Consider the following 12,450-nt stretch of genomic DNA (forward strand, 5'->3'; position numbering starts at 1 on the left):
ACAAGGTGGGAGCGACAATCCAAGAGCGACAATCCAAACCCTTGCATGGTTCTACTACAGATCAGATTGACACAAATATCTCTAGAATGAAGGAATGGAGGGAATGGTGGGACAATCCATCAAGTACTATTAATGCTGTGCATCTCCCCATCCTAAAATCTCTTAAAAATGAGTCAAGGTTGCACAGCAATAGTACCTGGGAGGATTGTTATGAACCGAGTAGCCCATTGCAATACACATATGTCCTAAACAAATACCTTCCTGATGCGACAAATAGAAAGAAAGGAAGCGGGGCTGAATCCATGACTTCCTGCCAGTCTTCCATGGCCAGTTAAGCCTCCCATACTCACCTGAGTTTCAGCTGCCAAGCGTGGCATGGAAGCTGCTCGCCCCTGGCTCTCCAGGCTAAGTTGGTGTTCTCCATTAACCTGAGTTGGGCTGATCTCTCGCATTTCAACTCCCTAAGAGGAACAGGAGTGGAAGAATAGCTGCTTAGTGTGGACTTTGCAACCCAAACTCTCAGTAGTATTTGCAAGAACCTCTCCACTGGCTTGGTTGAGTTTAGCTGCTAACCCTAACCCTAACCCTAACCTGTTACACTTTGGCTATCTTCACTCCAAGTCATTCCAACTGGCCACATCAAGGCCTAATATACCTTAGAGATGTTAGGGTCCTCTTCTTACCCTGAATCTCAGGATGAGAGCTCTGCCTTAAAGAGGTGTGTGTAATATGTTCTTCATTTAGACTTAGTGTTCATTATTTGAATGGAATGCATCTGTTTAATGGATTGTGCTTAATCGGACCCCTTGTAAGATCACCAGGGTTTGGCTTCTGGGATGTCACAAGGGATTGTCTCTAAGATTTGAGTCTTGGCCCTGAAATTTCAACATCTGTGACAATCCTGACATGGCAGCCCTAATCTGGGACATTTTAAAAGCAGCTGTTGTAGTTCAGCCAGAGGCTGAAGATGAGGAGATGGTTTTATCAAGAGTTTGAGAGGACTGATGGGATTTCCAGTGAGGGAAATGAGGGTATTTTAGATCAGGATTCTGCCTGAGAGAACGGGCCTAAGAGTGAAATAGCTTCAGAGCCAAGCTGACTGGCATCGGATGGTAGGGCAAACCTAGAATCATAGAATCATAGAGTTGAAAGAGACCTCAGGGGCCATCCAGTCCAACCCCCTGCAAGAAGCAGGAAAATCTCATTCAAAGCACCCCCGACAGATGGCCATCCAGCCTCTGCTTAAAAGCCTCCAAGGAAGGAGCCTCCACCACAGTCCGGGGCAGAGTTCCACTGCCGAACAGCCCTTCTCACAGTGAGGAAATTCTTCCTGATATTCAGGAAGAACTGAACCTTTTACCTAGTCATTCCTTAGCAACCCAAGATAAGGAGTTGGAAGAGAGAGGTTTCCCCTGAGAACACACCTGCAGTTAGTAGGAGTTTGAGGCTCAATTTTAGGGAGGAGGGAGCTAAGCTGCGGAGGTCACAACGCTTTCATGAGAAACAAGAGGAGGGAAAAGCCTTGAAGCAACAGAGCAGATGTCAAATACATGACTTCATGTCTTTGTAGTCCTTAAATTAACAGATTGTTTAGAGTCAGATCAGGCAACGCTGCGTTACCATGTGGCTCTTGGTTCTTGTTCCATGTTCATGTTTAAGTCTAGGTCCTTTGGGAATATCCTGTATTCATGTTCATGGATTCCTGGTTTTGGATTTATGATTCTTCCTTTTGGATTTATGTCTGAGTTTTGCTTCCTCACTTTTTCTTATACATTACTACTATTGAACAGAACTGTGCTGTCTGGACTATTGCCTCTTGAACACCCTTTTCCCTTTGCTTTTTGGACATTGCTTTCCATATTACTTTTTGTGTTTTCGCCTATTTATATTTGCTTTGCTCAATAAACTGTTTAGTTGATACTACTGGACTCCTGTGTGGGTTGAGTGCAAAGGTGGGTTCCAGACTAGAGTGCAACAGCAGCTCCAAGAGTGGGATGACAAGGGATTTATTGGAACTATCCCTGCCTAACTGAAACGGTTGGGAGTTATGAAGGAAGAACCCTCTTCTAGGAGAGTTCCCTTCATCCTGCTGAATGCTCACCTGCTTGCTTTTCGGTTGAATGGAACTTTCCTCGGAACGGCCACGCTCAAAAGCTGGTGTCCTTGTTTCATAAAACACATCCTGAGTCCGCTGAGTGCCCCACGAAACTGATTCTTTGATCCCTCCGACCTCTGGCGTTGGCCTGTTAGAAAAGAGAGACATAGCGCATATATATATATAGGGAATGGAGATGTGGATGAGTCTCATTTCCTGGTATAGCTCTGTCCTTAATTTATGGCCTTATATGAGGGCAAGAAAAAGATATTTCTGGCGACTCACAGTGCACCTCCATTGTTTAGTGAAGCAGAGCTCTTTTGCCGCAGGAAGGCATTGGGAAACACTGGTTGGCTTTGCTCAAGGGCTGCTTTCAAGGGCTGGAAGAGAGAAACCGTCCCAGTCTGCAAGACATAAAGAGAAACACTGAGTTATCATGTATACTATAAAGCATGGAGAAGTCTTTGCCAGAGAGATCTAGTGCACCATCAAACTATAGACTGCAGAATTCAATAAGATGTCGCTATAAAGCTTCAAGTGGAATACTAGTGCTATAAATGAGATCTGATTTAGAGTTTTGCCATTTTTGATCCGGAGTCTAAGATTTTGGGAGAAGGGTTGGTATCTGAAAAATGGGGCCCCAGAATTACAAATTTTCCCCAACCATGAACATTAGTTGTATTCTAGCCCATTCCTAGGATGGCCCAAGGTCACATAACCTCACAGCAAAGTCATCTAAGCAATGATTAGTTGTTGCGTGCCTTCAATTCATTTCTGGCTTACGGCAAGCCTAAGGCAACTCTAAAGCAACTCTACCATTCATGGCAACCCTAAGGCAACCCTACCACTTATGCTACCCTACCACTTATAACAACCCTAAGGCAACTCTACCATTCATGGCACCTCTAAGACAATCTTACCTTTCATGGCAATTCTAAGGCAGCTCTACCATTCATGGCAACCCTAACACAACTCTACTATTCATGGCAACTCTAAGGCAACTCTAAAGTAACTCTATAATTCATGGCAACACTAAGGCAACCCTACCACTTATGATACCCTACCATTGATAACAACCCTAGGGCAACTCTACCATTCATGGCAACCCTAAGGCAATCCTACTATTTATGGCAACCCTAACACAACTCTACTATTCATGGCAACCCTACCACTTATGCTGCTCTACCACTTACAACAACCCTAAGGCAACTCTACCATTCATGGCAACCCTAAGGCAGCCCTACCACTTACACCACCCTATCACTTATGACAACCCTAAGGCAACCCTACTACTTACGGCAATCCTACCACTTATGGCAACCCTAAAGCTACCCTATAAGCTACCCTAACATATTTTTCACATGGAGAGTCTTTGACTCACCCAAGGTCAGTCCTTGGGTTTCCCTATTCAAACAGAGAATTGAACCCTGTCTTCCAGAGTGAAAGTCCAATGCTCAAGCCATCCCACCGCACTGGATTTCATAATAATTTTATGTTACACAAGCAGGAATGGGGGCCTCGAACGTAGGCTCTGCTGTATTTTGATGGTGAGGTGTGTGTGTGTGTGGGGGGGGGGGGGGGCAAGAGAGAAGGATTTACCTGGCGACCTCCCGAGGCTGGGTGCGAAGGGTCCCTTGTGTTTTTATTCTGTTTATAGAAGTCAAAGATCATGAGGGCTGCATAGACTTTGCCCACGGTCATTGCTTCTGCTGGAAGTACAAACACCGAATTGGGGGGGGGGGGGGGAAAGAGATTAATAGAGCTGAGAAGGTGAGAACAGAAAGGATGAATGACTAAAAAGGGAAAAGAAACAGAACTATTGTCCTGACTGAAGGACAACGGACACATACGTTTATGAGGTGGCACCAACAGATCCAGGGTCTTTGGGGAAAGATTGGGCCACACAAGCGAGATCTCCTTCCTTAACTCAGCATCGCACTGATGTTGCAGGACTCCTGTCAGATGAAGATGAAGAACATCTCAGACAAGAATTTAGAAGGAAGCCACAGTGTGAGTAGACTAACCCATAGACCAGGCTAATGCATCCCACTTGTGTAACTCTCCTACTGGGACCGACAATCTCCCCAACTTCCAAATTGACCATTACTAGAAGCTCACCATCTCTCCCCTTTGGTTTCCCCCATTTGGACCTCCTTTGTAGACTTCTCACCTGATGCGAGTTTGATCTCCAGAGCTGTCCGGATCAAGGCCATCAACGTAGATGTGAAGTGGACACTTAAGTCGTCGTTTGAAATGGGCATGTTCATTCTTACCAAACGCTGAGAAAGAGACAGGTTCCCCATCAAGACCAGCCAACGCCTCTACCACCCAAACTCCACTTCCACCCAAGAGATAAACAGAATGACTATCAAGAGACTATCAAGTACTAATCTTTCCTGTACTGACTCAATGGACCATGAATAAGGCCCACGACTGTTTTTGGTTCCTCTTTCGACTGCATATCCAATTTGGAGCTTCTCAAATACAACCTGCATTTATCTCCCTGTGCTTTGCTTCCTGAATTTTTTCACAGCAGGCAGAATAAAGGAAACAGTTCTGTGATTCTTGCAGCAAGATGAAGAACAAAGGTACAAATTCTTGCTTGTATGAAGACCTCATCCCCAATGGGATTGGGAACAACTGCTTGCCGTATACTTTATACATGTTTCTCATTCACTATTTAAAGCCAGGAAAGGAACCTGGCACGGACGGTTCTTCTCTTGGAAAGCAAAGCTATTCCAAAACCGATCTTAAATTCCGACCAAATGGTGCCAAAGAGGTTGCTGAGTTCCCTACCATCAGTACAGGAAAAATTAGCAGCAAAAAATGTATGCAACTCAGTCCAACCCAATAGTTCAGACTTACTTTCAAGTGAGAAATAAGAGTGGAGCAAGACAAAGAAACGAGGACGATGCATAGCAGTGAAAGGCAAGCAGGGAACGGTTCTGCTAGGAGAGCTCTATCCTTGTTGACTGGCTGGAAAACCAGTCCCAAATCCCATAGATCAGTGGTTCTCAACTTTCCTAATGCTGTGACCCCTTAGTACAGTTCCTCATGTTGTGTTGACCCACAGCCGTAAAATTATTTCTGTTGCTATTTCATAACTGTCGTTTTACTAATCATAATGTAAATATCTGATATGCAGAATGTATTTTCGTTCACTGGACCAAATTTGGCACAAATACCCGACACCCCCAAATTTGAAAACTGGTGGGGTTGGGGAGGGGATTGATTTTGTCATTGGGAGTTGTAGTTGCTGGGATTTATAGTTCAGCTACAATCAAAGAGCATTCTGAACGCCGCCAACGATGGAATGGAACCAAACTTGTCACACAGAACTCCCATGACAAACAGAAAATATCAGAAGGGTTTGGTGGGCATTGACTTTGAGATTGGGAGTTGTAGTTCACCTACATCCCAGAGAGCACTATGGACTCAAACAATGATGGATCTGGACCAAACTTGGCATGGATATTCAATATGCCAAAATGTGAACATTGGTGGAGTTTGGGGAAAATAGTCCTTGACATTTGGGAGTTGTAGTTGCTGGGATTTATAGTTCACCTACAATCAAATTGCATTCTGAACTCCATCAAAGATGGAATTGAACCAAACTTGGCATATAGAACTCTCATGACCAACAGGAAATACTGGAAAGGTTTGGTGGGTGTAAAGAACTAATAAAGACTAAGGTTCTTTCAGGCAGGGGGAATCTTTTTATCCCACCGCTGCCACCAATTTGTAAAGAACTAATATCGACTGCCACCAATTTGGAAAGATGCAACCACCAAAGATGCAGGGAGATGTTTACTTTCACTTTAAAGGGTAGCGTAACTTGGTTTAGAATATATGCGACAGAGGCTTAGATGTTGGAAGAACAATAACAAGTTTATTCAGGCACAGAGCTTAGTGGTTACAATGTTGTTTCTCACTTAGAGGTATTCTTATTAACAGTTACAATACTAGAATGAGATGAATCAACTCTCTAAAGTATCACTTCTTTTACTTAAAGTAGTTAAAACCTATTCCTCTGCTCCTTTCTAACTGTTACTTCAATGGATCTCTGTGAGTCCAGCTGGGATTTCTTCCCAAAGTCTGAAACTTGGACTATCCAGTGACTTCAAACCACAGTCACCTCTGTGATACACTATCACAGATTCTCCGTGCCTTACCAGGACACAGACTACATTAAATAAGTCACCAAACCGACTCAAAATGAACAATTGAGTCTCCTTGATCCCATCAACCTAGAATCAATCTTCCCTGTGCCTCATCAGAGCACAAACTGACTTTCTTTTTTAAACTCTGCACTTTCTTCAACTAAACGGCAGTTGGCTCTGCCTACTTCTCCATGGCAACCAGCCTCTGAATGCTGAGATGCAATAACTGTAATACTTACCCTTTTAAAACATAAACACACAATTAAACATAACATCTGTAAACCAAAATTCGTACTTCATTACACCTCCCAACCCATAAAGATTATTTTTGACTATTCTAGGTTGTAGAAAAGACGCTACACTTTAAAGTGAAAGTAAACATCTCCCTGCGTCTTTGGTGGTTGCATCTTTCCAAATTGGTGGCAGTCGATATTAGTTCTTTACAGTGGGCATTGACATTGAGTTTTGGAGTTGTAGTTCACCTATAATCTAAACCCCTTGAACCCCACCAATGATAGAACTGGGCAAACTGGGCTTTTGGTGGGAGGATTTGTTGTGTTTCCAGAAAGAAAGAGAAGGACTGGTGAAGAGATCTTCATCATTCTCTGCCAAAGACCATCAGAAATATGTTTTTTCTGATGGTCTTTGGTGACCCCTCTGACACCCTCTCGTGACCCCCCCAGGGGTCCCGACCCCCTGGTTGAGAAATGCTGCCATAGATAATTTGAGATGCTTACCCTCTCCAGGTGCATCCACACTGTAGAACTGATGCAGTTTAACTGCCACAGCTCAATGGTATGGAATCTTAGGGGCTCTGCTTTGGTGTGGCACTACCACTCTTTGGCAGAGAAGGTCCCCAAGTCCCATTGACCCCATGGCATTGAACCATGCCAGTTAAAGTAACCTCAGTTGAAGTTGGAGAGAGAAGAGCTTTCGCAGTTGCTTGATATACTGAACTAGCAGCCAGCAAAATAGGCCAGGCATTTCCACGTGACAAGAGAGCCCTGGAGTAGTAGTTCTGGAGTAGTAGCTACATGAGAAGATGATTGCAGGAGACTCTTTAGTCGAGAGTGCCCTAGTCCCTTGCCTCCAATTAGGCTGTTTCACTGTCATTTCATTTTCGGAACAGGAGAAAGCCACGGGCAAGGCAGAGCAGCGCAGCTTTTGTCACGGTGACAGCAAGCCCGTGGATATCTTCTGCAGTCAAAAGGGATTCTGAGCTTGGAGGGGAAGCTCAGGCAGTGCAACTGTGATGATTTCTTAATGAAACCCTGGCAATTCCAGGAAGGAATCGGTCCAGATAAGAGGAGTATGACTCACAGAGACAAAACCTTCACGTTTGGGATACAATGCTTTTACGACTAACCTCCTCCTGATTCTTGATATAGAATATGCGGACTGCAGAATGCCATCTCCACTGAGTTGAGCATTCTTTTAAACATCTATTTATACATATTGTTGTTTTATGTATTAGTGGTTTTATTTTGTATTGTACTATGTTTATTTTATGCGTTGTTTTAGGCACCTTGTGCCATATGTAAGCCGCCCAAGTCCCTTTGGGGAGATGGAGGCGGGGTACAAAAAAAGTTGTTGTTGTTGTTGGTGTTATTATTATTAGTATTATTATTATTACAATGTATGAAGACAATAATTCCCCCATATATGACTTGTATCACTATATATATAGTAGAGCCCCACTTATCCAACTTCCGCTTATCCGACACTCCGTATTATCCAATGGCAAAGGCCCTTCCTCGCTCTCTCACTCACTCACCCTGCCAGGTCCTGGTGCTGCCAGAACCTGGCCGGGTGAGTGAGGGAGGGATGGAGAACAGGCGAGTGAAGAAGGGCGGCAAAGGCCCTCTCTTCTCTCACTCACTCTCTCACTTACTCACTCACCACGCCAGGTCCCAGTGCTGCCAGAACCTAGCTGGGTGAGTGAGCGAGGGATGGAGAACGGGCGAGTGAAGGAGGGCTGCAAAGGACCTCCCTCGCTCACTCATTCTATCACTCACTCACTCACTCACTCACCCCACCAGATCCTGGTGCTGCCGGAACCCAGCTGGGTGAGTGAGCGAGGAATGGAGAACGGGCGAGGAAAGGAGGGCGGCAAAGGCCCTCCCTCACTCACTTGCTCTCTCACTCACTCACCCCACCAAGTCCCGGTGCTGTTGGAACCCAGCTGGGTGAGTGGGCGAGGGATGGAGAATGTGCGAGTGAAGGAGGGCGGCAAAGGCCCTCCCTCGTTCACCCACTCACTCTCTCACTCACTTACTCGCCCCACCAGGTCCTGGTCCTGCCGGAACCCAGTTGGGTGAGTAAGCGAGGGATGGAGAACGGACGAGTGAAGGAGGGCAGCAAAGACTCTCCCTTGTTTGCCCACTCACTCTCTCATTCACTCACACCGCCAGGTCCTGGTGCTGTCAGAACCCAGCTGGGTGAGTGAGCGAGGGATGGAGAATGGGCGAGTGAAGGAGGGTGGCAAAGGCCCTCTCTCACTCGCTCACTCTCTCACTCACTCTCACCCCACCAGGTCCCGGTGCTGGGACCCAGCCTGGTAAGTGAGCGAGGGAGGGAGGGTGGATGATCAAGCACGCACCCTGTTATCCGTCAGTTCCGCTTATCTGACATTCTTCCCGCCAGTTTATGATGTATAAGTGAGACTCTACTGTGCCTCTATTCAAACTAATTTCATCCCCAACCTCCTTGCTAAAAACGAGCCGTCCTTAAGAAGCCCTCCAGCGCATCTTTGGGATATAGCTCTCCCTGCTGCTACAGAATCAAGCCATCAAGATAATAATGCATGCAAGATAACAAGCAAGGGATGGGGTCATGCACCGACAATTTGGCAAAGACTGGTGAATGGCGACACACAGACACATAGCCCTACATGCCTACAGAAGGATGGGGTGATCAAACAAGCTGAGGGGCAGGGTGGAGAGAAAGCGGCCCACAAGGAGGCTGTGGAAGAGAAATGCCATGTAGACACAGAAAGCGGGCTGCGAGCGAACGAGAGCGGGATAAATCCTCATCGGCAGCCTAGATCTTCTGAAATGGTGAGGGTATGGAGAGGAAGGGATCGCTAGCGACACGGCCTCATATAATTCCCGAAATAAATCGGAAGCAGACATTTTCTGAGAAAAGAAGCTAAAGGATCTGCAGCAATGATTCAATGGCCCACCTGTCCCATATGCGTTACTTGTGAATCCCTGCAATGGAGAGGGTTCAATGCGTTGACCTTTGGGGACCCAACCCACTCCACAGTTCTATTTCCATGACACAGAGTAGTGTTGGTTGGCAACTCCCATGTCACTCCGGGTTTTAATGGGGTCCTTAGCTCTCCTAGGTGTTGAACCTTATCTTTCAACAAGATCTAGCACCTTGGAAAGCTCCAAAACAGTCATTGGTCCCACTGACATGGAAGCCACCAGAAGCCACCGAAATAATAGGTCTGCTAAATGTTGCTGTCAACACAGGTCAAGTCACAGATTCAGGCTCCATACCTGAGCCAGGTAAAAGAGAAAAGATAATAGGAGTCAAGAGAAATGTGTGTGAGAAAGGCGTAATGCTGCAATGACGAGTGGAATACTGAGAACTAGGACAGGGGTGCCAAACTGACAGGGATCAGAGGGTTGCATGGATCAAGAGACTCTATCCACCATTTTCCCCACAGGTAAAATCAATTGAACATGGTCCTTTCCTTCCATGTTGTTGAATACGAGGGGCAACCAGCAAAGGTGCTGAGATGATCCTAAATACTTCTGTGGGGCCCATAATGATAACCCTCTGATGGGATGTCTTTTTGGGATGTCCCCTGATTCAGGCAGTTGGAGTTGGCTGGGATTTCTGGGAGTTGTAGGCCAAAACACCTGGGAACCCACTGGTTGTGAACTGCTGAACTAGGGTATCCCCAACAGGGAGCAAGTCAGTCTCTTTGTGGAGATGTATAGATAAGGTGGCCCCAGCACATCTCTAGGCAATTGGTTCTGCTATTTTCTAGGCCGTAGGATCCATTACTGAACTTCCCTTACAGTGAAAAAGTTCCTTCTAATGTGTAGTTGACATCTTGTAACTTAATTACTTAAAACTGCAGGAGGACCCCAGTGTAGAAGATGTCCTCCATCTGTGTTGTAACTTCTGTACTACAGCAGGAGATGGAGTCTGATTCAGAGTCTGATTCGGATTTTGGGCTCATCCAGGACTTGGAGCAAAGCCCAATGCCTCTGCAGGTGCCCGAAGTAGTAGAGCCAGAGACTCCACTAATTGGCGAACATTCCGATCCTGAGTCAAGGTTGGTTTTGCCAGATGTTGTTGACGCAGGGGAGGATGCTGCTTTTAATCGGAGAGAATCTTTTGCAAAGGAAAGGAGTCAAAGGGAGGGTGTAAGACGGAGTCAACGTTTGGCTCCGAGATGCACTAATGACTAACTTTCCCATGTGAAATTCTGTGCATCCCAATTCTCATTGACTTGCAGCCTTGAAAACTCTTTAAAGGTGCTTCTCTCCCTGCCCTGGTTGTGGTGTCAACTTTGCTATTCTTGGAAGAAGAATCTATGTTCCTGTCTCTTGCTCCTTGCCTTGCTCACGTGCCTGAATTCAGGATTTCCAGGCTGTGTTCGTGCTTTGTGACTCTCGAGTATACCTTGTTAACCTCGAATCTGCGACTCCTTGGCAACTGCTTCCCTTGTGAATTACAGTGTCTTGTCCTTGTTCCTTGAAACTTCTGGCTGACCCAGTTTGGACAGTGTTACGGACTACTTGTCAGTATGTGATTGCCCAGCATTCATACTAGCTGAACTATTCCCATCCTGCCAAAGCAATTGGGGTGGAGATAGCCTAAATGATAAGAACCATCTGGCTAGGAGGATTGATTTGTGGCCATGATCTGGTTTTCAAGCCTGGGAAAGGACTATTGACAGACAAGTGTGAATATGAAAGGGGGGCTGGGGGGAAGTAGTAGCTTGATATGCTAGGGAAGTTGATTAGTAGCAGCTTTGTACTCGTCTTGGCAAGAAGGATTTCAATAAAGCGTTTCCACAGAACTACCTGTGTGAGCTTTCATTGTGTCCTATAGCTTCCAAGGACTGACACTACTCCAACTTCTTGGCGGAACTATCTAGTTCCTTTGTGGATTACGGTATTGGAAGGGACTTGTGTTGAACAGATTTTATACTATGGACTAATTCCTCTATTGACTTTTATGCTATTTGCTTGCATATCCATATCCATTAATAAACTGCTTTTCTTAAGAATCTGGCTTCAACGTGGTTTTCAGGATGCTCTCGCTACCTTGGGGTGTAACAATCTGCATCTAGAAATGGGGACATAATGACACGTTTCTTGCACTCCTCCTCCTCTAATTGCCGTAGAAGACACAAAGGTGTCCCCATTTCCAGGCACTAGAGGAGGAGAAGCAGCAGTCAGGAGGCTTGTTGTCATGCCTTTTGTGGGTAGTCAGCCTTTCCCCTCTCGACATCCCCGTTGCCTCGGCACTATGAGCGGGTTTCACAAGACCAGACACCTCATTGCAACAATGTAGTAACGGTGAGGCTGTGGATCATATTTTAGTTATTGGGGACCACCAGGGGCGGTTCAACCAGTAAGCAAACTACACGGTTGCTGAAGGCGCCATCCTCTGGGGGCGCAGTTGAGGCACCTCCAGGTGCCCTAAGGCTAATGAGCAGTTTTTTTGTCTTTTTTCCCCCTCCCCGCTGGGAGGGGGCATGCCCTCCGGGCGAGGAAAACTGGTGGCACCTCCTTGTTTCTCTGAGTTTCCAGCTGGAGCAAGGGCTTGTCCCTCCGAGAACCCCGAGGCATGCCCCGGATCTCCCTTGGCCAGTCCCTTGCTGGAGGAAAGAGTTTCCCCCAGCAAGGGCCCAGCCGAGGAAAACCCACAGCACCTCCTCGTTTCTCGGAGTTTCCAGCTGGAGCAAGGGCTTGTCCCTCCGAGAACCACGAGGTGCGCCCCAGATCTCCCTCAGTCAGGCCCTTGCTGGAGGAAACTCTTTCTTCCAGCAAGACATCCCTCTGCGAGCCCTTGCCCCTTGGGAAGCACCCCGCAATTGCTGCTGCAGCAATCGCTGGGCGCTTCCGGGGCTCTTCCTCCTTCTTCTCCCTCTTCTCCTCTTGAGCTCCCTTCACTCAAGAGATGGAGAGGGAGAAGTGGGATGCTTCCGGGGTACTTCCTCCTCCCTCT

General features: G+C 46.5%; 1 protein-coding gene across 10 annotated transcripts in view; it reads right to left on the reverse strand.

The window, feature by feature from the left end:
* cacna1b (calcium voltage-gated channel subunit alpha1 B) overlaps positions 1-12,450 on the reverse strand; it is a 250,165-nt gene that overhangs the window by 17,471 nt on the left and 220,244 nt on the right. For 9 of the 10 annotated variants that reach the window (XM_062960070.1, XM_062960067.1, XM_062960066.1 and 6 more), the window contains 6 exons: positions 4,266-4,374; positions 3,946-4,050; positions 3,695-3,804; positions 2,381-2,499; positions 2,102-2,243; positions 351-461 (listed from right to left, as the gene is read on the reverse strand). In XM_062960070.1, coding sequence (XP_062816140.1) covers positions 351-461; positions 2,102-2,243; positions 2,381-2,499; positions 3,695-3,804; positions 3,946-4,050; positions 4,266-4,374 — 696 coding nt within the window. The remainder of the gene's footprint in view (positions 1-350; positions 462-2,101; positions 2,244-2,380; positions 2,500-3,694; positions 3,805-3,945; positions 4,051-4,265; positions 4,375-12,450) is intronic. The other variant, XM_062960064.1, reaches the window with a different exon arrangement.

The sequence above is a fragment of the Anolis carolinensis genome, unplaced genomic scaffold (assembly GCF_035594765.1).
Source record: "Anolis carolinensis isolate JA03-04 unplaced genomic scaffold, rAnoCar3.1.pri scaffold_7, whole genome shotgun sequence".
In the NCBI taxonomy this organism is placed as follows: domain Eukaryota; kingdom Metazoa; phylum Chordata; class Lepidosauria; order Squamata; family Dactyloidae; genus Anolis; species Anolis carolinensis.